Here is a 26759-nt window from a genome sequence, read left to right as displayed (position 1 = left end):
TCTTGTATGTTGCATGGCGCTGACAGCAGCTTTATTTTGTAACCCCTAGGTCCTGAAGATGGCATAGTGTAAAGGCACCTTCCAATGAGTGGGAACATCTTAACCTGTGGGTGCCGGCTTGGGCCAGAGGCTTCGTGTTGAGCTGAAGGAACTTGTCTGCCACTCTCCTGAAAACCTCTTTCTCTCCTAATTCATGAGCCAGCAGGATGCGGTCGCTGCACTTTCAGAACGCCTTCTCATAGCTGCGTACAAAGGCCAAGCAGAGAATGTGGTTCAGCTCATCAACAAGGGCGCCAAGGTAGCGGTTACCAAGGTAACAAGAGGAAAAACTTCAGCCATTCCTTGAGAACTAGCCTACCTCTTAACCATTGTCTGCAAAACTGTTGTGTTCGGTTCACAGCTTTCAAAGAACTTGCTTTTCTCCCAGTAATGGAGGTTTGGGGAGAAGAAGGAGGATTTAAAAATCCTTTCATTGCCATTTTTCAAATGGAGTCACTTGTAATGAGCATTTGACAGTCTTTAAAATCAGTGTGGCTTTTTCTCACCTACTCCTTTTGCTAAATGGGCAGGAGGTACCTCTGGAGAAATTGGGACGCGGCTTACGGGCAGAGTAATCTTATTAGACAGGTTGCCTAGGGAGGTGGCCCACTTGTGGCCGGGGAGCCCCTCAGCTGACGGGTCCTCGTTGTTCCCCTGTATACAATGACTGGCTTGGACCAGATGACCACCACAACTTCTGTGGGCTTTGATTTTATATGGGTCAGTGAAAATGTGTGGTAAGCTTTGGAGGACATTCCTTACTCTTCACCAACAGATGAACACCATGGTAGATGATAGAATGTACTGACCAAAAGGCAGTTTTGTAGCAAAGCTGAGAAAGACAAGCTTTGCATAGGTAGATGACATGTTTAAATATATAGACCTAACCACATGATGGCAAACACTTATCAAGCACTTAGTCTTGCTCTGAGCACTTTGCATAACTCCAGAAGAGTTTCTCTTTTCACCCCCCTTTAGAGATGAAGAAACCGAGGCACAGAGAGATTTAAGTAACTTTCCCAGGGTTCTTAGCTGCTGAGTGGCAGAACTTGTACCCATGAGTCTAGCTTCAAAGCCACCCTCCAGACCACTGCAGAGAGAGCTGTGGAGAGGGGAAGTTTAATTTTCCCCTCCTGTGGTAAAGATAGGGCAGCCCATCTTGTCAAGGTTAATCACTTGCAGTCTGTATATTCCATGCTGGTCTCTGGAGAGATAGAAAATCTTGGACCACTTGGAAATAGTCCATAGATCCAAACAGCTCTCTTCCTGGAAATGGTGCTTGGATTGAATGGGACTGAGGGGAGAAGGGAGCCGGAACTCAGGCCTCAGTGTGACCTACCGCCAAGCTCTTCCTGCCCAGGCTTCACAAATGGGAGAAAGCGTGTGAACTCTGTGGTCAGGATGCACTCACACACATCTTTACTCCGCTGCTTTTGCAGTTGTGCAGGTTGCTTCACTTCTTTAAGCCTCAGTTTCCTTATCTGTAAAACAGGGATAATACCTAGTTTTTTGTTACAATAATAATAACCTATATAAAGCACTTAGCACATAATTGGTGTTCAAAATACCTTTCTCCTGCAAGATTTCTTTTTTAAATAGATGTCATCATGTGCTTTTTAAAAAACACCACATAATTTAGTTACCATAAAATTCACCTATTTTCAGTGTATAGTTCAGTGATTTGTAGCATATTTTCAGAGTTGCAACCATCACCACATTCTAATTTTAGAACATTTCCATCACACCAGCAAGGAATTTCATACCTATTTACAGTCATTCCCCATTCCACCTGCAGCCCCTGGCAACCACTAATCTACTTTCTGTCTCTATGGGTTTGCGTATTCTGGACATTTCATCTAAATGGAATTACGCAGAATGTGGCCTTTTGTGTCTGGCTTTTTTCACTTAGCATGTTTTCAAGGTTCATTGTGTCGTAGCATGTATCAGTACTTCATTCTTTTATTTATTACAGCGTGGTATCCTCCCGTATGGACACCACATTTTGTCTATCCATTCATCAGTGAATGGACATTTTGGGTTGTTTCTAGATGGGGGCTATTATGAATAATGCTATGAGTATTTTGTACAAACTTCTGTGTGGACATATGTTATCATTTCCCTTGGGTGGAATTGCTGGGTCATGTGGTAAATCTATGTTTACCATTTTAAGAAACTGCCAAGCTATTTTTCTGAGTGGTTGCACCGTTTAATGTTCCCACCAGCAATGTACGAGGGTTCCAGTGTTTCCGTATCCTCGCTTGTTATTTATCTTTTTTGCATCATTTGCTTTATAATAGTTATCTTAATCAAAATAATGCATGCACAAAGGAGCTTTAGAAGCATAAATTCAAATACTGCTAGAAAGCTTTTAACAAAAACAGCTGTCCCCTGACCCCCCCCCATTCTGCTCCCTGAAAAAACAACTTTCACGTCTTTTAGCTGTTTTCCTCCTAGCATTTACTCCCATATTTCTAATGAGTATGTGTGTACTACTAATTTGACTTAGCAGTTTAATTTTAATTTAAAAATGGTTTATTTTTTGTGTTTTTCTTGCACATAGATTGAAGTGTCAAATATTTTTACTATGTTTGCCTACACGCACAATTCTGATTCTCCAGAGGCAACCGCTTTCAACTCTTTTGGTAGATCTTTTAGTGTAAATGACACTCTGCTGTTGCTAAATCTTGGTTTTTCCATTTTAGGCATTGTCTATTGACTTGATATAAAAACCAAGGATTTAAGATTTAGCTTTCTTACACACACACACACACACACACACACACGCCCCCCCCCCACATACATTTCCACCTTCTCCTACTCCTATTATAGTCATATCATAACTTGGTGACACCAGCATTCAGTCTTCACGTTATTTTGACTGATCTATGCTGTTCATAGTTGAGCCATGTGGCATATACGTTTATTATGTTTCCTTTCCTGCAATAGTTTGTTTAACCTGGGGTGAGTAATTGTCTTTTGTTTCCTTGATTTTGTCTCTAGCTATCACTAATTCATCCCCAACATCTCCGCCAGTTGTGTTGATCTTCTCTCAGGATGTTTAGACATCCATTGATTCTCCTTGAAAAGATGTCCTCTGGGGCCCCCTCACCTGCTCCAGTCTGGGCTGGTGGCTCTCAAGACCTGCTGACAGCTGTCTGGGGACCTCTCTTTATTATTATGCCCAAAACTCCCCTTACAACTATTTTTCTGCTTTGACTTTTCTGTTTTCTGGACCTCAAAGTCTTCTTTCTTTTTCACTCCCTTATTTTGATGTAGTACATCCTCTAGCACAGTGCTGTCCAATAAAACTTGCTGTGATGATGGAAATATTCTACATCATTATTAATAGGAGAACAACTAGCTACATGTAACTATTAAGCCCTGGAAATGTGGCTAGCATGACTGAAGAACTGAATATTTTATTTAATTAAATCCCACACTTAGCTGTGGCTACTGTATTGGATAACACAGCTCTAATAACTTCTTGAGAATGAGTGCATTGGAGAGATCGATCAGTTTTAAACATGATCTGTTGGCTTTCTAATAAGATTGATAAGGAGTTGAGCTCTCTCACATTCCCCTTTCTCCCTCATTCTCCCAATCTAGTTGTACCACATTTTTTATCAGCTCCTTTATTGTTCTGGTTTGCTAATGTTGACATTTTGCAAAACACCAGAAATGGATTGGCTTTTATAACGGGGGTTTATTTGATTACAAAGTTACAGTCTTAAAGCCATAAGGTGTCCGAGATAAAATATCAACAATCAAGTACCTTCACTGGAGAAAGTCTATTGGTATCTGGAAAACTTCTGTTAGCTGGGAAGGCACGTGGCTGGTGTCTGCTTGCTCCCAGGTTGCGTTTCAAAATGGCGTTCTCCAAAATGTCAGTGTCAGCTTTCAATGGCTGTCTTCAAAATGTGTCTCTCAGCTGTAGCTAGCTGTGAGCTCCTTCTGTCTGAGCTTATATAGGGCTCTAGTAAACTAATCAAGGCCCACGCTGAATGGGTGGGGCCACACCTCCATGGAAATTATCTAAGCAGTTATCACCTACAGTTGGGTGGGTGGCATCTCCATGGAAACACTCAAAGAATTACAATCTAATCAACACTAATACATCTGCCACACAAGATAGCATCAAAGATAATGGTGTTTTGGGGGGACATAATACATTCAAACCGGCACAATCATTAATGTGATTATGTAAATACTATACTGTTGACTGGTGAGCTGAGAAGTATACTATTAATACATTTCCATTTTTAACAATATAACCCACTGTTTTTTCCTGGAGTTGATAATTGCCTTGATTTTTCATTTGTTTAATTTTATTCAGTCTTATAGTTAAGTGTTTCTTCTGCCCTTCAACAACTCTAAAAAAAATAGTCCTTAGTACAATTTTCCATGATTAAAACCATCACAAATTTATCAGTTTTACTGTTTTCCTAGAGATATCCCACAGTCTTTAGGAAGAAAACATTGCCTTGATTTGGACTTTTTCCCAGCCTCAAACTATGAGTGAATAAATTCTCATTATTTAACCCAACCAATTACATGGTAGTTGCTTGAGCAGCCTGGGAAACTAAAATGCCCCCCATTCCTTTGGGGTGATTCTGCCAACAGAGGACAGGTTTCATTCTATTCCAATTTGTGTTGCTGTATATGTCCATACTTCAGCATAGAAAGTAGCTACACTAGCTAATAGAGCATTACTGTATTATGGAAATCAGGTGCACATTTCTGGTGCTCTGCCTTGGCGTTGTTTGTGGAATGTTTTGAACGCTGAGATGGCTCAGTGTGTTTTTGGCCAAGGGAAGCATCATGAAGTTGTAGATAGAGTTGCGGCAACTGCAGCTGCTGGCTTGATGCAATTTTGCATCCTTACCCTTGATGCTAGGTTTTGGTGGTGGTGTTGTTGGGGACTGGAGCCATCAATTTGTGATTTTTCCAAATGATTTTTGCTCCCATATGGAGAATGGAAAGAGAAAAGAGAGAAAAAATAGGCACTGCCTCTTTAAGATTCCTCTGCCACTTTTGTCTGAGTAGGGTTGGAACAGTGGCCACCCACAGAGCATGTCCCCCAGTATCTGAAGTAACTGATCAAAAGCAGTGATCAGCAGTCAGACTACACTCCCCGGGATTTTGGAGGACTAGATCCTTCTGGCCATGATGGCAACAACAAGCCGCAAAGCTGTACCAGGAGCCCGAGCTCCAGTCCCCACTGCTACCTGCCATGAGGTTGGGAGGTGGGGGAAGTGATGGTAGCTGCTGCACAGAGGATGAAATTCACCAGTATTTACCGCAATTTACCACCCTCTTCCTCCAGCTCTTCCCCAGATACTGCACAGTGTTCCACTAGTCTCCAAAGTGTCAAAAGAGTTGATTCAGACAGTTCCTGCTAGGTTACTAGTTGTTTTGGTAGAGGGACTGTTTCCTGGAGCCTCCTACTCTGCAACTTCCCACAATTCTTGCCTCAGAATTTTGAAGGCAATGTTTCATTGTCTTTGAGCTTACAGTGTTGTTGTTGGGAAACTCACTTTACAGATATTTCCTCGCAAATGCCTCCTGAAAAACCTTTGCATGCACTCTGTCCCTTTATGTCCCACCCACTGAGGACACAGTTGAGGAGCCACCACCTCCATGAAGCCCACCCAGGAACTTGCTCTCCTCTTAACTGATTATGCACCTGCTGTCCAAGCAGTTTGTTTCCCTCATAATTGCACACCACTCTCTGGGTGCTCAGAATTCCTCACCAGATTATCCCTGAGGGCCATAATTGATCTGTTAACACTTCAACTGTGTCTGACACAGCAGGAAAGCACTGGATTTGGAATCCAAACGTCTTGGTGCGGGCACTTGCTCCACTGCTTGTTAACTGCTCGTTGGTGTAAACCAGTTTCTCAAGTTCCATGCTATTGACATTTGAACTAGATAAAACTTTGTTGGGGGGAGCAGTCCTGTGTATTATAGGATGTTGAGCTGCATTCCTGGTCTCTACCCACTAGTTGTCAGTAGCTCTCTCCCCCAGTTGAGGGCCAAAAATGTCTCCAGGCCTTGCTAAATATCTCCTGGGGGCACAGTTGCCCCTAATTGAGAACCACTGATATAAGCAAACCTCAGCCTTACTGAGGCTCAATTTCCTCATAAAACTTAGAGGGTTTCCATTAGGACTGAATGTGATAATCCATGTTGCTGCAATTATAAAATCTCAGTGGGTGCAGAATAGTGGCTATTTTTAACCCCTCTAGTGCCGTTCACAGTATGTGCATGGCAGGCCCTATATATGTTGAATGAGGGGAATAATATTGATGAGTGTAAATTGCTCACACCTGGCACTTACCATGTTTCAAGTGGTCCTGTAAGTGCTGTACAGAGATTAAATCTTTTTTCCTCACCACAACTCTATTATCCTCACTATACAGATGAGGAAACTGAGGCAAGGAGAGGTTAGGTAACTCACCCAAAGTTTCAGTTAGAAAGTATCAGAACTGCGATTCAAACTCTGGCCATCTGGTTCCAAAGTCCTTGCTCTTAACCACCATGTTTCAAGTATGTTGTTTACATTGGATTGTGAACTTCCCAGGGGCTGCTGCCTATTAGAACATCTTCCTTGGCATCTTCCACGTACCAGACAACATCTGCAATTGTTTTATTGACTGGGAACTTATATACTCAAGTACTTTAATAAAGCAATATCCCCATAATGGTCTGCACAGTAATAAAATAATAAATAATGTGTGTAACATTTTAGAGTTTCAAGGAAATGGAGGCCTCAGAAGAAAAGCAACTTGAACAAGCAAGGGAGTACCAGAACTGGGAACAGAATCTGGGTCTCTTGCCCCCACACAGATATCCTCTCTGTTTTACTAGGGGTTTCAGATAGGGGAGTCCTCATTGGGATTTTACTCGGCAGCTAATAGGTTGTAGTTACAAAGCCGTATACACCAATTAGGGTTGGAGTTTTCATACACAGGACAAGTCATCAGAGGCAGTGTGGTTGGAAGGTGAGAATTGGTATGGAAAGTATTGTAAGAATTTAATACTCATATTTTAAGAGAAAGGCACATTGAGAATGGATTTCAATTTGCATAATTTTCACATTAGAGCAATTATTTTTCATGTGGTATTGACCAATGCATTTTAAGTTAGAACAGGTAAACTGACAAAAACACTGGGTATCCTGGAAATTCAACATATCCGTGGAGAAAATTTTCTGGGTGTTAGAGATTGTAACTCAGGATCTTCCTGTAACTTGGCTCCTGACTTCCTCACTTCTGTGCCACTACACTACTCTCACCAAAGTCACTCATTATTTCACTTACACAGCAAATATTTATTAAGCAACTACTTTCTGACAGTGAAAAAGACAGAAAAAAAAAGTTTTGGCCCTCAGGGAGCTTATATTCCAATGGAGGGAGACAGACCAGAATTTGACCATGTTGCCTGTCCTCTCCCTGAAGCTCCCCTTGGCTCCCAGAAGGCTTTGCCTCCTGGTTTCTTCCCGTCTACTTCTTCTCCATCTCCTCTTGTTCTTCCCACCACGAAAGCTGGCTCTCCCTGGGATCCCTCAGCCCTCAATTGCTCTCACTCTGGGCAGCCAGGTTGAGTTTACCGGCTGTGGGCTGTTGCCCATGTCTTCCTCTCTAACTCAGTTCTGTCTCCTGACCCACATGTTGAGTGGCCTTCATGGGTATTCCAGTTTGCTAAAGCTGCTTAAATGCAGATAACATAAAATGGGTTGGCTTTTACGATGGGGATTTATTAGTTTACAGGCTTACAGTTTTGAGGCTAAGAAGAATGTCCAAATCAAGGCATCATCAGGGCAATGCTTTCTTCCCAAAGACTGGCTGTCAGAGGTCTTGGACTCCTCTGTCACATGGTGTTCCGGTTTGCTAATGCTGCTGTTTTGCAAAACACCAGAAATGGATTGGCTTTTATAAAGGGGGTTTATTTAGTTACAAAGTTAGAGTCTGAAGCCCATGAAAATGTCCAAATGAAGGCATCAACACAAGTATACCTTCACCGAAGGAAGGCCAATGGCATCCAGAAAACCTCTGTTAGCTGGAAAGGCACGTGGCTGACCGTCTGCTGATCCTCATTTGTGTTCCAGCTCCACTCTCAGCTCCTGTGTATTCTTCAACATGTCCCTCTTGGCTGTAGCATCTCCTTCTGTGTGTGAACACTTTTTTAGGGCTCCAGTGATTCAATTAAGACTCCCCCTGAATGTGTAGGGTAACATCTCCATGGAAATTATCAAATCAATGATCTCACCCACAGTTGATTGAGTCACATCTCCATGGAAACACTCAATCAAAGGATTCCAACCTAATCAACACTAATACATCTGCCTCCACAAGGTTGTTAAATATCTTCACATCCAGCTTAACTTTGTTCCCTCAATACCAGTGGATGGATATTTAATTGCCTTGATAAACCCTCTTCATTCCTCCTTAATTCCAAGCATTGACTGTATAGCTAGATTTGAATGCCTCTAGGAAGAGTAGCTTCAATATAGATAGAACTTTTAAGAAGTTGGCCCTTGGGAGGTTTCACTGCAGTTCTTGTTTCCTCTAAAAGTGGCATTTTGGGGGACAGTACATCCAAACTGGCACACATGGCAAGGCACATGGCAGCATCTGCTAGTCTCTCCCTTCTCTCCTGGAGTTCTTTGCTTTCAGCTTCTGGCTGCTCTGTCTATGGCTTTCTTTCTCAGCTTCTGTGTCTTTCTCTCTCACAATTTCATTCTCTTATAAAGGACTCCAGTAAGCGGATTAAGACCCCCCCAGGACATGCCTCAATTGAAATAACCTAATCAAAAGGTCCCACTCAATAAGTCTACACCCACAGGAATGGATTAGCTTTATGAACATGGTCTTCTGGGGTCCATGGAGCCTCCAAACCATCACAATGGGCATGTTTATCTGCACAATCCACAGGTACTTTGAATCTAAATACCCAAGGTTTGAACTTACATGTCCCTCTCCTGAAACTGTTTCTCTTCCACATTCTCTTTATTGACAGATGACACCCACGTTGGCACCATCCCTCAAGCAGTAGCCTAAAGCCATCCCTCCTTCTCTGTGCTCCTTCACGTCCCTTCATTTATACATCTCTCAGTGCCCCAGAGCCACCCATTCTGCCTCCTAATTTCCTCTCTACTCTCTAGTTGCCCCACTGATACTGCTTGAGTTATCTGATCCTAAAACAGATATGGTCACAAAAAAGTGGAATTTTTCTTTGCAAGAGAGCCTTGATTTATAAATGAATATATTCTCTCCACAGTCACCCTCACATTTTAGTTAAATATCTTCACATCCAGCTTAACTTTGTTCCCTCGATACCAGTGGATGGATATTTAATTGCCTGGATAAACCCTCTTCATTGCTCCTTAATTCCAAGCATTGACTGTATAGCTAGATTTGAATGCCTCTAGGAAGAGTAGTTTCAATATAGATAGAACTTTTAAGAAGTTGGCCCTTGGGATGTTTCACTGAAGTTCTTGTTTTCTCTAAAAGTAACCTGACAGAAGTTATCTGATGCTACTTTGAGATTTCAAGAAAAAACTAGTAGTTTCACTCATAAAGTTAACATTTATCAAGTCTCTTTTTGGTAGCTCCCGCTGCTCCACAGTAATGAAATAGAGATTTAGATGACTCAGAAGTACAAGCCATGTCCTTAAGGAGCTTATTCATGGAGTGAAGCCCCCACTGTGTACAGTGGGCAGACAGTAAACTCTTCAGTGGTGGCAATGTGAGGTCAATGTGAACCAGGAGGTTGTAGCAAGGTGTTTGTGCTTTCCTGCCGGATGGGGACATTTTTAAGATTGTAAGTATACCGAACAAAGATGACTGTAACTACTTACAATATTTGTACTACCATCACCCAGTATGTGCTATCCATTTCTGGATCTATACAGTCAATCCTGTTGAACATTCTGTACTCCTTCATCAAATGCCTGAACTTTACCCTCTCTCTATCTCTTGGTATCTTCATTTCTACACTCTTCTCCAAACCCCTCTCTCCTGTCTTTTCTTGTCTGACTATAGCACTCCCTTTAGTATTTCTTGTAGAGGAGGTCTGTTCACGAACTCACTCAGTGTCTGTTTATCGATAAATATCTTAAACTCTCCCTCATTTTTGAAGGACAGTTTTGCCAGGTATAGGATTCTTGGTTGGCAGTTTTTCTCTTTATCTTGAATATATTATACCACTGCCTTCTCACCTCTGTGGTTTCTGCTGAGAGGTCCACACTTAGCCTTATTGAGCTTCCTTTATATGTGATGGATTGTTTTTCTCTTGCTGCTCTCAGAATTCTCTTTGTCTATGACATTTGACAATCTGATTAGTAAGTGTTTTGGAGAAAGCCTATTTGGATCACTTCTGCTTGGGGTATGCTGTACTTCTTGGATCCGTGATTTTATGTCTTTCATCAGAGTAGGGAAATTTTCATTGATTATTTCCTCTATTATTCTTTCTGCCCCTTTTCTCCTTCTTTGACTCCTCTAACACATATATTCATGTGCTTCATGTTGTCTTTCAGTTCTCTGAGCTCCTGCTCATATCTTTCCATTCTTTTCCCTGTCTGGTCTTTTGCGTTTTGCGTGTAGGATTTCAGATCTCTTGTGCTCTAGTTCAATAATCCTTCTGCCTCCCCAAGTCTGCTGTTGTACGTCTCCATTGTGTTTTTCATCTCTTCTATCCTGCCTTTCATTCCCATAACTTCTGCCATTTGTTTCTTCAAGCTTACAGATTCTTCCTCATGGTCACCCAGTGTCTTCTTTATATCCTTCATCTGTTTTGTCACATTTTCTTTCAACTCATTGATTTGATTTATAAGATTTGTTTGAATATCTTTAATTAGTTGTTTCAACCTTGAATCTCAGTTGACATGTTAGTTTGTTCCTTTGACGGGAGCATATCTTCGTTTCCTGGTGTGGCTCATGAGTTTTTGCTGTCTAGTCATCTGATTTTCTTGATTAGTTTATGCTGAAGGTTTTTCTCTCTTTTACCTTGGGTTTTCTTGTTGGTTTTCTTTGCTCTCTATAATTCTTTGTTTCTCTCACAGGCCAGTTGTCAGATTGGCTCTGCCCCCAGTCTTCCTCCAAAATAAAGCACCCACTGTGGCCTGCCGCAGGGATCAGTGGTAGTCACTGGGCACCCCAGCCAGTTCACTGTGTGTGGTAATATAGATCTGCTGGCTTCCAATGGTGCTCTGTTTTCTGCCGGTCAGCAAGACCTGGGTTTGTTTTAGAGCCCTGCTTTAACAATTGGGTTGTCCGTATTTCTCAGCCAAAACAGGGCTGGGTTTCTGTACAAGGTGTGTAGACCAGCTCCTGTGGTCCTAAAAAAGGGTTTGGAGCACCTTTTTAAAAAAGTTTTTCAATTCCCTTGCACTTCCTGGACCGTACAGCAGATGGCGCTGTTTGGTAACTTAATTGTCCTCAGAGGCTGCTTTGCTTGCAAGCACGAGTTGCATCTACACAGGTGAGCGGAAATTCCAGGATTCCTATGTCCTCACTTTGCCAGCCAAAATCTGGCTCGATATGGCACACCACCTTTGGCAGAGTACTCCCTCAGGTAACCCAGTACTCCAGCCATCCCCAAGGCAAGGAAATGGCCGCTGGCTGTTGCTTTCCTCGAGGGTGAGGGAAGGGTTTTCAGATCCAGGGCTAGAAATGGAGCCTCTGTTCACGTTTTCTCAGTCTCTTTGTCCCTCACTGACATGAGCTTTGAAATGTCCTCCCCTGTCCCCTGGGTCTTCAAACAGTGGTGGCATGTCTCACTGTTGTGAGAGATTTAAAAATCTGTGTCTCTGGTGGGAGGGTTCCTGTCTGCTGATTCTGTGCCTTTCTCACACTGAGCCCGAGTGATGGGGAAATGTGAGGACTGGCTGGTTTGAGACCGAAGATTCCTACCTGATATTTCTTCTCTTTCTTCAATTTGGCATCTGCAAGGTCCTTCTCCAGTCTATATCTTCCTCCAGAGTTTCAAACAATTCAGAGTTGTCCCTTTTATCGTTGACTCTCTGGAGAGATTTCAGTAGCTGTTTGTTGCCATGTTGATGACATCTCTCTGGTCAGTTGATTTTTGATAAAGGTGCCAATGCAATTCAGTGAAGAAAGAATAGCCTTTTCAACAAATGGTGTTGTGACAATTGGACATCTGTATGCAAAACCGTGAACCTTAACCATTACCTTGTACCATGTACAAAAATGAACTCAAACAGGATCTCAGATCTAAATGTAGGAACTAAAAGTATAAAAATTCTAGAAGAAAACATAGGATAAAATCTTTGCAATCCTGGATTTTAAATCAGGCACAGAAGCACAAAGCATAAAAGGAAATATCTGAAACTCATATGTTGCTGGTGGGGATGCAAAATGGGATAGCCACTTTGGAGAACAGTTTGGCAGTTTCTTAAAAAGTTTAAACATATGCTTACCCTAAGACCCAACAGTTCTTCTCCTTGGTGTCTACCCAAGAGAAATAAAAACTTGAACACACAAAAGAAGACTTGTACACAAATATTCATAATAACTTTATTGATAATTGCTAGAAATTGGAAACAACTCAAATATCAACAGCTGATTTGATAAATTATGGAATGCTCTCAGCAATAAAAAGGATTGAACTACTGATACAGGCAACAACATGAATGACTCTCAAAATCGTTATGTATTTGAAACCAGATACAGAAAGCTGCACATATTATGATTCCATTTAGTTAACATTCTAGAGGAGTCAAAACTCTATGGACAGAGCACAGATCAGTGATTGTCAGGGGCTAGAGATGGTGAAAGTGACTGAAAAGGAACGATAGGGAACTTTTTTTTTTCTTTTTTTAAAGCAGTTTTATTGAGATTCACGTACCATACAATCCATCCAAAGTGTACAAACAACGGCTTTTAGTAATACACAGAGGTGTGTGTTCATCACCACAATTGATTTTAGAAAATTTTCATTAGATACAAGTATTCTGGCTTTCTCAACATTTTATTTTAAAACTTTTCATTCATATAACAATTTGAAAGAATTTTTCAGTGAATTCACCCACTAGCTAGATTCTACCATTAACATTTTGTAATTCTTGCATTTTTCACATATCAATCCAAGTATCCCTTTATCCATCCACCAGTCCATCTCATGTTTGATACATTTCAAAATGGTTTCCAGACATCAGTATCCTTCCCCCTAAATACTTCAGTGGGCATATCAACAGTTCTTTATTATTTTTTTTTTTTGGTGTCATTTTTTTAATTCATTTTTATTGAGATATAGTCACATACCATGCAGTCACACAAAACATACATTCAGTTGTTCACAGTACCATTATAGAGTTGTGCACTCATCACCAAAATTAATTTTTGAACATTTTCATTACCACACACACAAAAATAATAAGAATCAAAATTAAAGTGAGAAAGAACAAAGTAAAAAAACACTGGGTGCCGTTTTTTTTGCCCCCATTTTTCTACTCATCCATCCATACACTGGACAAAGGGGAGTGTGATCCACATGGCTTTCCCAATCACATTGTCACCTCTTATAAGCTGTATTTTTATACACTCGTCTTCAAGATTCAAGGGTTCTGGATTGTAGTTTGATAGTTTCAGGTATTTACTGCTAACTATTCCAACTCATTAGAACCTAAAAAGGGTTGTCTATATTGTGCGTAAGAGTGCCCACCAGAGTGACCTCTCAGCTCCTTTTGGAATCTCTCTGCCACTGAAGCTTATTTCATTTCCTTTCACCTCCTCCTTTTGGTAAAGAAGATGTTTCTCCATCCCACGATGCCGATGCTGGGTCTACATTCCTCCCTGGGAGTCATATTCCATGTTGCCAGGGAGATTCACTCCCCTGGGTGTCAGATCCCAGGTAGGGGGGAGGGCAGTGATTTCACCTGCCAAGTTGGCTTAGCTACAGAGAGAGGGCCACATCTGAGCAACAAAGTAGGGAACTTTTTGGGATGATAAAAATCTTCTATATTTTGCTTGTTTTGGTGTTTATACAATTGTGTATGTTCATACAAACATATCAAACTGAATACTTTAGAAGGATGAATTTTATTGAATGTAAATTATACCTCAAGAAATGTCATTAAAAAATAGTTGTTCTAGATATAATAATCAGTATAGATAAGGAAACAGAAACTTAAGGAGGTGACGTAACTTTGTTTGAGTCAATCATAAGTTGTTTATGGTTCCTGTGGAACTTTTGCATCATGCTGTTCCCCAACTTAGTGATTGACTTTACTCCAGTATAAAATTTAAACTTTTTAAACGGGAAATGCAAAGTGTTTGATTTTAGCAAAGTAACTTTCTCCATCATGAGCCCTTGATGGTGTTTGCAGAAATGCAGAGTATGCCAGACTGGGAGATATTTTCTGGCAGCCACTCCCGAGAGAGGGCTGGAAGTCGATGAGTGATGTCCACTCACAGCCTCAAGAAACACAGCGAGAACAGGCTCTGTACATGGGGTTCCTGGGCCCCCTTAAACCTGTCTCCCATTTGGCCAAAACCTCCAGGAGGGTTTTGTGGTTCTGGCTTCCCAGGGGTAGGACGGAGTAGTGGAAACATTTTGTGTTGTTACTCATTTGTATTGTCTTTGTTTCTGTAGGTATATGTTTGCTATTAGATTTATTGGAATGTTGTCGGACTGACCCATGCTCAGCTTCATACATGAGCACCTGTGTTTGTCAGCCCATTAACCTGTTGGTTTGCAATCATTCCCTTCAACTGCTAGACACCAGGAGGTGGACAGAAGGAGAAATAGATGCTTGCAATGTGGTTGGTCAGGTGAATACCTTTACCTGAGAGAATGTGTTGTTTGTAGCATGCGTCTTCTGGAAGACTCCATATACTAATTTTTAAAGTTATAAGTTTTATTTTGAATAGGTAATACATTCACATGCTTCAAAATTTAGAAGGTACAGAAGGTTGACAAGTCTTTCTCCCATGCTGTCCCCTAACAACTCAGCGTTTCCTCCCTGAAGGCAACCTGTTTTACCCCTTCTTGCATTTGCTTCCTGAGATATTTCATGCATATACTCACAAGTGGATGTGTCACTATGTGTTACCATTGTTTTGCAAATTTTAGGGTACTTACACATTGTTCTTCACTTTGCTCATTTCAGTGCTGGGTGGATGAACCATAACTTGCTTAAACAATTCCCAGTTGATGGGCAGCTAGATTACTTTTAATCTTCTGCTCTCACAAAGTATGCTGCAGTGACTAATCTTATCCTGAGGTCTTATTGCGCGGTATGGAATAGATTTCTCTAAGTGCTGCTATGGGGGCAGAGGGCATGTGCCTTGTAGTTTTGACAGCTACAGCTAAATTGTTCTATATGAAGGTCATGCCAGTTTATATTCTACCATCAGTGTGGAGTGTCAGTGTGGCCTGACCAGTGATGTACTGGGCTCTCTCTTCCTTACTGCTCCCCCCTCCCTCTTTTCCTTCTCCTGGCCCACACCATTTGAACTCACCCTAACTTGCTAGCATCCTCTCCAGGAGCTCTCTGCCTTGGCCAGTTTGGCTGTTTGCTATCTGCCTGATACATCAGGCACTCACTTGTTCATGCCGTCTCCCCCTGCCTAAAACACCACCCTATAGAACTGACTTACTCCAGATACTTAACCCTCTAGGCATGTTTCCTTATTTGTAAAATGGGGATTAATAGCACCTTCCTCATAGAGTTAGGAAGATCGAATGGTGTAATACCTATAACATGCTTAGCTCAGCGCTTGGTATATACAATACTCAGGAAGTGTTAGCTGCTGTCATCATCATTATTACTTTCATTTTGCTACTGTATCTACTGCCCATGCTTCTTTAATAGCATCTATGGTAGCCTACAGTGTGTATTTATCCTGTAACGGTAGTTCACAGGCTTGAGCAAGCATCAGAATCAACCTGGAGGGCTCGTTAAGATGCAGACTGCTGTGCTCCACCCCAGAGTTGCTGACTCAGCAGTGTGGGTGGGGCCTGATAGTTCGCCTTCCTAACCGGTTCCCAGGCGGTGCTGATGCTGCTGGTCTGGGGACCACACTCTGAGAACCACTGGTCCAGGAGACTCTAAGCTCGTTGGGGACGGGAACCCCATCATATTTGTATTACGATAATGCCTGGCACTCAACCAGAACAAAAATATTTTTTAAGTGCTACTGTGTAGCAGGCAGTGTTGTTGTAGGCCCTCAAAGTATCTTTGAATGAATGAATGAATGAAAACATGATCTAAATGTCAGACCATCTCTCTTTTAAAAGACCCCTCACTCAGATACAGAATTCTGTATTAGTTTCCTATGGCTGCAGTAACAAATTACAACAAAATACTGACTTAAAACAACATAAATTTACTATCTTGCAGTTCTGAAAGTCAGAAGTCCAAAATGTCTCTCACTGGGCTAAAATCGCAGTGTCAGCAGGACACATTCATTCTGGAGGCTCTAGGGGAGAATTGTTTGCTTGCCTGTTTCAGCTTTTAGAGGCTGCCTTCCTGCTTTGGCTTGTGGCTCCTTCCTCCATCTTCAAAACCAACAACAGCAGGTTGAGTCCTTCTCACATTGAATCACTCTGACTCTTCTGTCTCCATTTCTCTCTTATTAGGACCCTTGTGAGTACATGGGCCCACCTGGATATTCCTGGATAAACGCTGCATCTCAAGTCAGCTTAATTCCAATTGCAACCTTAATCCCCCCCTTGCCACATAATGTATTTACAGGTCCAGGGATTAGGACATGGACATCTTTGGGGAGCATTATCCTGTCTACCACAGACCCCCTCTCCCACCCCACCCCCCCAAAACAAAAAAGCACCACGCAGAGCAAAACACCTGCCATTTTATTTTCCTGAATTCAGAAGAGCCAGAGAGTAAGCCCCAAGGTGGGGCATCTTCTCTTACATGGGCTCTTAGAGAATTCACCTGGGGCCCAGGAGGACCCGAATTCATCCCACCCCTCCCAGCACATCTCACTCTGAGGCTTTTATTCTTCCTGGCAGATCCTCCCCTAATCTCAGTCTGTTAGGGATGAGGCATGCTTCAGGCTGATTAACAACCACTTTTAACATTATTTCTAAGGAAAAAATAATTTCCAAATAACCAATTTACAAATACAAATTTTAATACAATAATCTTTTTGCTTGCTCAACAAATATTTATTGAGTCCTAACAGCAGGCACTGTGCTCGGTGCTGCAGGTACAAAGACAACTCCTGCCCTACGGGAGCCATTTTCTCAGTGGAGAAAGTAGGTATGATCGAGGCGTGCGCTGGGTGCTCTGGGATCTCAGAGAAAGTGTATACAGCCTGGCCTGGGGAAAACAAGGAGGCTTCCTGTGGGTGGTGACACCTGAGCTATGCTTTCAGCACTGAATAGGTGTCAGCCAGAAGAAGGCACATTGCTGGCAAATCGCATGATGTGTTTGTGGGTGTGCGTGTTGGGTGGGTGGATTCTGTGATGCTGGAGTGCATGTCACCTGTGGAGGAGGAAGTAGGGATGGTCAAGGCATAGCAAGATTATTAAGGGGCTTGCATGCTCTGTCCAAGAACTTGGATTTTATCCTGTGGGTTGTGAGGAAACTTGAAGGGTTTTATCAAGGAAAAGATATCCTCAGATTTGAGTTTTAGATAACTAACTCATAATGGCAGGAAGGATGGATTTGAAGGAATTCAGCTGGAGGCAGGACAAGGTAAGAGAACAAGAGAGGGGGTAGATGGTGTTCCAGTTTGCTAATGCTGCTGGAATTCAAAACACCAAAAATGGATTGGCTTTTATAAAGGGGGTTTATTTGGTTACAAAGTTACAGTCTTAAGGCCATAAAGTGTCCAAGGTAACACATCAGCAATCGGGTACCTTCACTGGAGGATAGCCAATGGCATCCGGAAATCCTCTGTTAGCTGGGAAGGCACATGGCTGGTGTCTGCTCCAAGTTCTGGTTTCAAAATGGCTTTCTCCCAGGATGTTCCTCCCTAGGCCACAGCTCCTCTTCAGAATGTCACTCAGTTGCTCTTGAGGCGTTTGTCCTCTCTTAGCTTCTCCGGAGCAAAAGTCTGCTTTCAAAGGCCGTCTCCAAAATGTCTCTGTAAGCTTCAGCTTCTCTCTCAGCTTCCATGTATTCTTCAAAGTGTCCGTCTTGGCTGTAGCAAGCTCGCTCCTTCTGTCTGAGCTTATATAGTGCTCTAGTAAACTAATCAAGGCCCATGCTGAATGGGGCGGGGCTACATCCCCATGGAAATTATCCAATCAGAGTTATCACTCACAATTGGGTGGGGCACATCTCCATGGAAACAACCTAATCCAAACATTCCAACTTAATCAACACTAATATGTCTGCCCCCGCAAGAGTGCATCAAAGAACATGGCTTTTTCTGGGGGCCATAATAGATACAAACCAGTACAATTGGTGAATGGATGGATAGAGTGAGGTGATAAAGAATAGTGATTTTAAAAAGGCTAATAGTAGAATCTAGTTGGTGGGTATATTGGGGTTTACTGTACAATTCTTGGAATTTTTGCACATTTAAAACTTTACAATAGAATGTTAGGGAATAAATTACTTTCATTATTAGGTTTAGAGATATGACAGATGAGATTGTAGTTGTTTTCACCCAGAGTCATTTGCATATTCCTTTCTTAAGGTCTGCAGTTCTTCCTCTGTCTTGTCTTCCTCCTTCATTCCTCTCCACTTCAGCATGGATTCCGTAGGATTCTCTGTTTTCTACCTTGTCTGGGTTATATTCTGGGCCAGCTACCTGGGAGTCAGAGGATAAAGCAGGGGAGTGGCTGGTGGGAGAAGGGGAGGAGGATCTCCACATCTTGCCTCCCCTACCTCATCCTCCACTCACAACTGGAAAAAAGTCTCCCTTCCAAGGGGGCCAATGGCTTTTGATCTAAAATCCGCATCACCCCCCATCAGCGCCATGTGTCCTCGCATCTGTGGCTTGGGCTAGTTAAGCCTGGGCAGGGCTGTTGCATCTCCAAAATGTCTCTGTAAACTGCAGTTCCTCTCTCAGCTCCTGTGCATTCTTCAAAGTGTCCGTCTTGGCTGTGGCAAGCTCGCTCCTTCTGTCTGAGTTTATATAGTGCTCCAGTTATTTAATTCAGACCCACCCTGAATGGACAGGGCAACACCTCCATGGAATTTATCCAACCAAAGGTCTTGTCCACAGCTGACTGAATCAAATCTCCATGGAAGTACCCAAAGGATTCCAAAATCTAATCAACACTAATATATCTGCCCACACAAGATCGCATCAAAGATAATGGCGTTTTGGGGGACATAATACATCGAAACCATCACAGGGCCTTACCAAAGAACAGTCGACCGAAGATCTGGGAGTCTATCTCCGAATTCTCAATTCAGTTCCATTGATCAGTATGTCTATCTTTGTGTCAGTACCATGCTGTTTTTTTGTTGTTGTTGCTTGTTTGTTTTTTACTGGTTTATGAAGCATTGCCATTGCCATAATTGCTTGCTCACGTTTAGTAGTTTCAAGGTATGTAGGTAAGATGGTGAAAGCGTTCACCTTGCCCAACACAAACACTGACCACAAGACCTTTACCCATGTATCAGCTTAGTTATTTCATTCAGAAGTGTAGTTCTAGAACAAATACATTTTTGAAGGGGCAGCATGTCTGAAGTCAGTATTTTATATTTACTTCGTAATCTTAATTTTGAAGTACTCGTTTTTACTGATGGGGAAAATGAAGATTAGATGTTCTTTGTCATGTCTAACATGGCAAAACTGGGGTGTGAAACAGATTTTTTTAATTCAGAGTCCAGCTCCTGACTACTAATCTATGTTCCCTCCACAAAACAGTTCCTTTTGCTACCTAGAGGATGGTTACTTTTAGTTTATACTCCTGTATTTTTCAGTCTGAGGTATGAGTACCCATCTACTAATTCTGCTTTATGTGAATCATTTTAGGACTGTTTTTATGAGTTGTGTGAGATAAGTAAGGGTCAAATGCCCCTTACTTCTTCAGTACGCCCAAGAAATGGCAGAACTGCCATGCTATATGCAGGTCTCTGATTCTGGATTATGTGTTATTGTTGTTTTTTCTCAAATAATATAGATTTTCTTCTAGATTTCTAGTCACTCAGGGCAGGAGCTATATCCTTTATAGCTCTCCCACTGCCAACCTAGCACTATATCTCACATACTAGGTACTTACTTAATATTCAGATAAACACCAAGATTTGAATCATAGATTCATGCTTGAATCTTGGCTCTACCACTTTGTGATATGGCCCTGGGTAAGCTAAAATCTACTGATTGTTTTGGGACTAAGAAATGGAGATTATCTTTTCTATCATGAGTTATTTAAAGTGGAAGTCAAATGGGAGAATAGTGCTTTATAAAACATAAAGCTGTTTTAAAGCAAAGTGCAGTAGATTCTTTCACCAAAATGGAGGGGACTTCATCTTTACTTCTAGGCATGACATGAGAAAACAAAATAAAAAGTTTTGTAAGTTAGAGAAAACCATCTGGTTCAAGGGCAATGATCTAATCTACTATAACCTTTTTTTAAAAGAAGTAATTGGGGGTATTTGAACTCGCTGCTTACTGCTGTGTGCTGTTTGGCAGTTGTGTCCTCCCCGGCATAGCACCTTCCTCCCACGGACATGGCCCCAGGCGCCACCACCACAGCCGTGAAGATTGGAATAATTGGCGGAACAGGCCTGGGTGATCCAGAAATTTTAGAAGGAAGAACTGAAAAATATGTGGATACTCCATTTGGGAAACCATCTGATGCCTTAATTTGGGGGAAGATAAAAAATGTTGATTGTGTCTTTCTTGCCAGGCACGGGAGGCAGCACACCATCATGCCTTCAGAAGTCAACCACCAGGTGAACATCTGGGCCTTGAAGGAGGAGGGCTGCACTCATGTCACAGTGACCACGGCTTGTGGCTCCTTGAGGGGGGGATTCAGCCCGGCGATATTGTCATTATCGATCAGTTCATCGACAGGACCACCAAAAGGCCTCAGACTTTCTATGATGGAAGTCATTCCTGTGCCAGAGGAGTGTGCCATATTCCAATGGCTGAGCCATTCTGCCCTAAAACGAGAGAGGTCCTCATAGAGACCACCAAGAAGCTAGGACTCCAGTGTCACTCAAAGGGGACAGTGGTCACAGTTCAGGGACCTCGTATTAGCTCCCGAGCAGAAAGCCTCATGTTCCGTGCCTTGGGGGGCAGACGTTATCAATATGACCACAGTTCCAGAGGTGGTTCTGGCTAAGGAGCAGGAATTTGCTATGCAAGTATTGCCATGGCAACAGATTACGATTGCTGGAAGGAGCACGAGGAAGCGGTTTCAGTGGACAGGGTCTTAAAGACCCTGAAAGAAAATGCAAATAAAGCCAAAAGCTTACTCCTCACTACCATACCCCAGATAGGGTCCATGGAATGGTCGGAAACCCTCCACATGCTGAAGAATATGGCCCAGTTTTCTGTTTTATTACCAAGACATTAAAATAGCATGGCTGCCCAGGGGAAAAGAAGGCTTTGTAATTCGAGTCACTTCAGGAATTCCTGCTTAACTCGAAAGAGCATGGAAAATCCTTGTAGCTTTCTTGCCCTTGCCCACTGAAGACGAACATGTGATAAGAAAGATAAGAAATTGCACATATTAGCAACTCCTCACAGGATTTGGGCTGCTTCAAAAAACAGAAGAAAAACGAATGACCAGGAAACAGTTGGGAAAATCTTACAACTTGGAGAACAGACGAGCTAGATCATCCTCCATGTCTCCTGTACACACATAAATTTGCAACAATAAAATGAGGAGGAGTAATACCCAGTTTCCTATATTGCCAAGGAATATGAAGAAGAAATTAGACTCTCACTATTGGTGTGACCGTAAATTGGTACAGACTTTTCTGCAGGGAAATTTGGTAAAACATATCAAGAGGCTTACAAATATTTATACTCTTTGAACTGGTTACTCCTAGGAATTTATCTTTAAAAGGTTATCAGAGATACATACAGAGAATTATATGGAAAGAAGGATGTTCAATATAGTGTTAGTTATAATAGCAGAAATTCAAAACAATCTGAATATCCAACAATTGGAGTAAATAATGATCTAGCTATAATAGATTTTAAAGCAGCCAGCTGAAGATCACATTTTCAGAAAATATTTAATGTCCTAAAGATATGGTTCCTTTGTAATCTGAAGTAGAAAAGGAATATGTAAACATTTTATGGTACCAAGTTTGCTTTACATTTCTGTGTATCCATACAAAAGGATTAGAAAGAAATTTATATATATATAATCTTTTGTTATTGGATTTGAGGGAGGCATACTGGATAATTTTTATTTTCTTTACATTCTTCTGTATCTTCACATTTTTCTACATTGACTGTAATCAAATAATAATAAAGTTGTTTGTTTTAGAAATAAAAATGGACTTAAAGCTAGATCTTGAATACACAGTTTCTGGTAATGAAATAAGATTTGAGACAGTACTACTAAGATTGCTACATCTTGATGTCGTTAAAGAGGATCATTAGTGACTGTATATAATCAGCTTGAGTTTGCAACAGCTTCCTCAGAAAAACTGGGTGTTTAATAATGAGTTAGTCTAAAAGTTAAACTGCTTAATAGACTGCATACACACCTTATAGTGTGTCAGGTATTTTTAAAATTAATATTTGACTTGTTTCTACTCCTTTCATGAGCTGAATTATTTTACATGAATTGGTGATTTTTTTTTAAATAAAATAAAGTAGAAGCTTGCTTTCACTCTGTTAATTTTATAGGAATGCTTTTTGTTTTTGTTCTTGAAAGTTTTCTATCACAAGGAGTGTATTAGCTAGGGTTCTCTAGGGAAACAGAATCAACGAGAGGTGTCTCTGATTGTCAAATTGTAAAAGTGACTCACGCAACTGTGGGTATGCACGAGTCCAAATTCTGTAGAGCTGTCAACAAACTGTCAACTCCAAGGAAGATGTCCGATGAACTCCTCAGGAAATGAACTGGGATCTTCGACGAAAGCGTTCGATGAACTCCTCAGGAAACGAACTGGCAACTTCAACGAACTCCTCAGGAAATGCTTCACTGGGCAGCCAAAGAAGAAGTGAAGGTCCTCTATCTGTCTTGCTTATAAGTCTTCAACTGATTAATTGGATCAAATCCAGCCAATTGCATTCTCTCATTGTGGAAGGCACACCCTTTGGTGAGTCATCAGTCACAGCTGCAGTCAATTGACTGATGATCCAATAAACCAGCCTGTTGGTTTATTAACCAGCCTCAAACATCCTCACAGCAATTGTTAGGCCAGTGTTTGCTTGACCAGACAGCTGGGTCACCTGGCCAAGTTGACACATGAACCTAACCATCACAAGGAGATCTTATTATTTTCTCCTTCAGAATTATTACTTTACTTTTTACTATTGTCTATTACAGGGTACTTGCTTGATCTGGTGATGTTCTTTTGCCAACCTAAAAAGTCTGTAAAGTCAATGTGTTTCTATGCGATTGTCTTCAGGATAATAAGCTGCCAATTGTCAACAATAAAATAAACCATATACCCCTCTGCTTAAAAAAAAAAAAAAAAAAAAAGAAGTAATTGGGACAGTTGTCTAATAAATAGCCATAGCTTTTATGTTGCTGAAATTTCATAAGCCTTAATGATTTTGCTATGAGATGACTTAAGAAAAACAGATTTTTACAGGGAAGGGTTAGAAAATTAAGTATGAGGCTTAAAATAAGCTTAGAAGAGGGGGAAATGGGTGAGAAAGGTAAGAGGAGATTTAGCTTACTTAATAAAAACGTTAACTTCCATTTTTAGACCAGGAAACAATTTGTTCAGATTCTCCCTGCCCTGGAGTGGCAGGCTTCCTTCTAGGGTAGGAGAAGGATGCAGGAAGGGGAGTAACCATGGCAACCTGCCCAGCAATGTGGGCAAGGATGGTATGGAGCCGCACACACTCCAAAGTATTTCTATTTCTAGCCTAGTCCCCCTGTTTACTGCGGGTGGTCCTTCGCTTCCCACTTCCTTCTGCTGTAATGTTGACTTCAGGAGGAAAGATTGTTCCTTCTCTGTAGGCAGTCTTGGAGGGGGGTGGGGAAGACTTCAGTGAAGCCAGAGGAGGTCAACTTGACCAAACCAAACTGCAGGCTTCCTTGCTGAGAACAGAGAGTAACTTCCTGTCTGTCCTAGCGTGAGGACAGGCAAACATGCTGGCTTTGTCACTGGGAAGTGCTTGAATGATTTAACATTAGGTAGGCAAGTGGTGTCCAATTTTGACAAAGAAATTCTCCATTTGCTAAATCTCCCCACAGCCAGTCAGCTTTCAAGCCTTCCCAGCTTGGGAGGTATGTTCTAATAGCCATTAGGGTAACTTTTACAACCCCTGGAGAGCTCAGTCTTCAGCGGCCTTCTCAAGTGTTTCAGTGTCTTGGCTCTGTATGCTAGCTAGTGCCTTTGTGATACGAGCATGACTTCTCCGTCTCCAGAGCCTCCAGGTTGCCAGTACCATGCTGTTTGGACAACTGTGGCTTGGTAATAAGCTTCAAAGTCAGGGAGTGTAAGTCCTCCCACTTTGTTTTTCTTTTCTAGAACTTTTTCGCAATTCGAGGCATCTTTCCCTTCCAAATAAATTTGATAACTAGCTTTTCCAAGTCTGCGAAGTATGTTGTTGGAATTTTGATAGGAATTGCATTGAATCTATAGATGAGTTTGGGTAGAATTGACATCTTAATGACATCTGGCCTTCCTGTCCATGAACAAAGAATATTTTTCCATCTTTTTTAGGTCCCCTTCTATTTCTTTTTGTAAAGTTATGTAGTTTTCTATGTACAGTTCTTTTATATCCTTGGTTAAATTTATTCCTAGGTACTTGATTTTTTGCTATTGAGAATGGTATCTTTTTCTTGAGTGTTTCTTCAGTTAGGGCATTTCTAGTTGTGGCAAGCCATGGCCTGAGCAAAACAGGCTTGCAGATCTTTAGTGCACAGCAGTCTGCGTGACCAAGGCAGCTAAATGTTTAACCTATTGTCCTTGTTAAGTCAGTAAGGAGAAAAAGGGTAAACTGACCTTCAGATGTAACTTTATGGGAAGCAGGCAGGAAGTGAGAGACTCTTAATCACACAAAAATAGCAAAATGTAATTGTTCAAGTGTTATTCTAGTCCTTCTTGCACCACCCCCCAGGTCAGAGTGACTTGTTCCTGCATCTGTGTTCCCCCCACCCTTAGGAATGTCTTTGTCTAAAACTCTTATAAAAGGGCTTGCTGTTCTCTGAATAGAGTGGCTGATTTTCCCTGCGAAAGTGGTACCTGCCCAGCAAGAGAAAAACCATTTAAATTCTGCCTCCCTGTGAGTAAGCCCTAAATAAAGTTCATGTTTCAACAGATGCTGGGCATTTTCTTTGGTTTTTTGACTGGTAAAGCCCCCTCGGGCTGTGACACTAGTGTATAGGAACATTACTGACTTATGTGCAGTAATCTTGTATCCTGCTACTTTGCTTAATTTGTTTATTAGCTCAAGTAGCTGTGTCATCGATTTCTCAGGGTTTTCCAGATATAAGATCATATCACCTGCAAATAATGACAATTTTACTTCTTCCTTTCCAATTTGGATGCCTTTTGTTTCTTTTTCTTGCTGGATTGCTCTGGCTAGCACTTGTAGCACAATGTTGAATAACAGTGGTGACAGCGGGCATTCTGTCTTGTTCCTGATCTTAGAGGGAAGGCTTTCAGTCTCTCACCACTGAGTACTATGCTGGCTGTGGGTTTTTCGTATATACCGTTTATCATATTGAGGAAGTTTCCTTCAATTCCTACCTGTATTAGTTAGGGTTCTCTAGGGAAACATAATCAGTGAGAGGTGTCTATGACTATAAAATTTATAAAAGTGACTCACGCAGCTGTGGGTATGCATGAGTCCAAATTCTGTAGAGCAGTCAGCAAACTGTCAACTCCAAGGAAGATGTCCGATGAACTCCTCAGGAAACGAACTGGCAACTTCGACGAACTCAGGAAATGAACTGGGATCTTCGACGAACTTCTCAGGAAACGCTTCGCTGGGCAGCAGAAGAAGAAGTGAAGGTCCTCTATCTGTCTTGCTTATACGTCTTCAACTGATTACTTGGATTAAATCCAGCCAATTGCATTCTCTCATTGTGGCAGACACGCCTCTTGGTGAGTCATCAGTCACAGCTGCAGTCAATTGACTGATGATTTAATAAACCAGCCTGTTGGTTGATTAACCAGCCACAAACGTCCTTGCAGCAATGGTTAGGCCAGTGTTTGCTTGAACAGACAGCTGGGTACTATCACCTGGCCAAGTTGACACATGAACCTAACCATCACACTACCTTTTGAAGTGTTTTTATCAAAAAGCAATGTTGGATTTTGTTGAATGCTTTTTCATCAACTATTGAGATGATCATTTGATTTTTCCCTTTTGATTTCTTAATGTGTTGTATTACATTGATTGACTTTCTTATGTTGAACCATCCTTGCAAGCCTGGAATGAACCCCACTTGGTTGTGGTGAGTATTTTTTTTAATGTGTCTTTGGATTTGATTTGCAAGTATTTTGTTGAGAATTTTTGCATCTATATTCATTAGGGAGATTGGCCTGTAGTGTTTCTTTCTTGTAGCCTCTTTACCTGGTTTTGGTTTTAGAGTGATGTTAGCTTCATAAAATGAGTTAGTAGTGTTCCATTTTCTTCAATGTTTTGAAAGAGTTTAAGTAAGATTGTTGTCAGTTCTTT

At 41.5% G+C, this 26759-nt stretch overlaps 1 protein-coding gene and 2 pseudogenes across 6 annotated transcripts in view; 2 read left to right on the top strand and 1 right to left on the bottom strand.

The window, feature by feature from the left end:
- Positions 1 to 26759, top strand: part of ANKRD6 (ankyrin repeat domain 6) — a 232501-nt gene that overhangs the window by 144843 nt on the left and 60899 nt on the right. For all 6 annotated transcript variants that reach the window (XM_037843501.1, XM_037843498.1, XM_037843499.1 and 3 more), the window contains exon 2: positions 50 to 313. In XM_037843501.1, the coding sequence (XP_037699429.1) occupies positions 194 to 313 (120 nt within the window). In that variant the 5' untranslated portion in view covers positions 50 to 193. The remainder of the gene's footprint in view (positions 1 to 49; positions 314 to 26759) is intronic.
- Positions 4619 to 4859, bottom strand: LOC119539597 (annotated as a pseudogene).
- On the top strand, positions 20660 to 21841 carry LOC119539753 (annotated as a pseudogene).

The sequence above is a fragment of the Choloepus didactylus genome, chromosome 7 (assembly GCF_015220235.1).
Source record: "Choloepus didactylus isolate mChoDid1 chromosome 7, mChoDid1.pri, whole genome shotgun sequence".
Classification (NCBI taxonomy): domain Eukaryota; kingdom Metazoa; phylum Chordata; class Mammalia; order Pilosa; family Megalonychidae; genus Choloepus; species Choloepus didactylus.
This window is presented reverse-complemented; position numbering and strand designations above follow the sequence as displayed.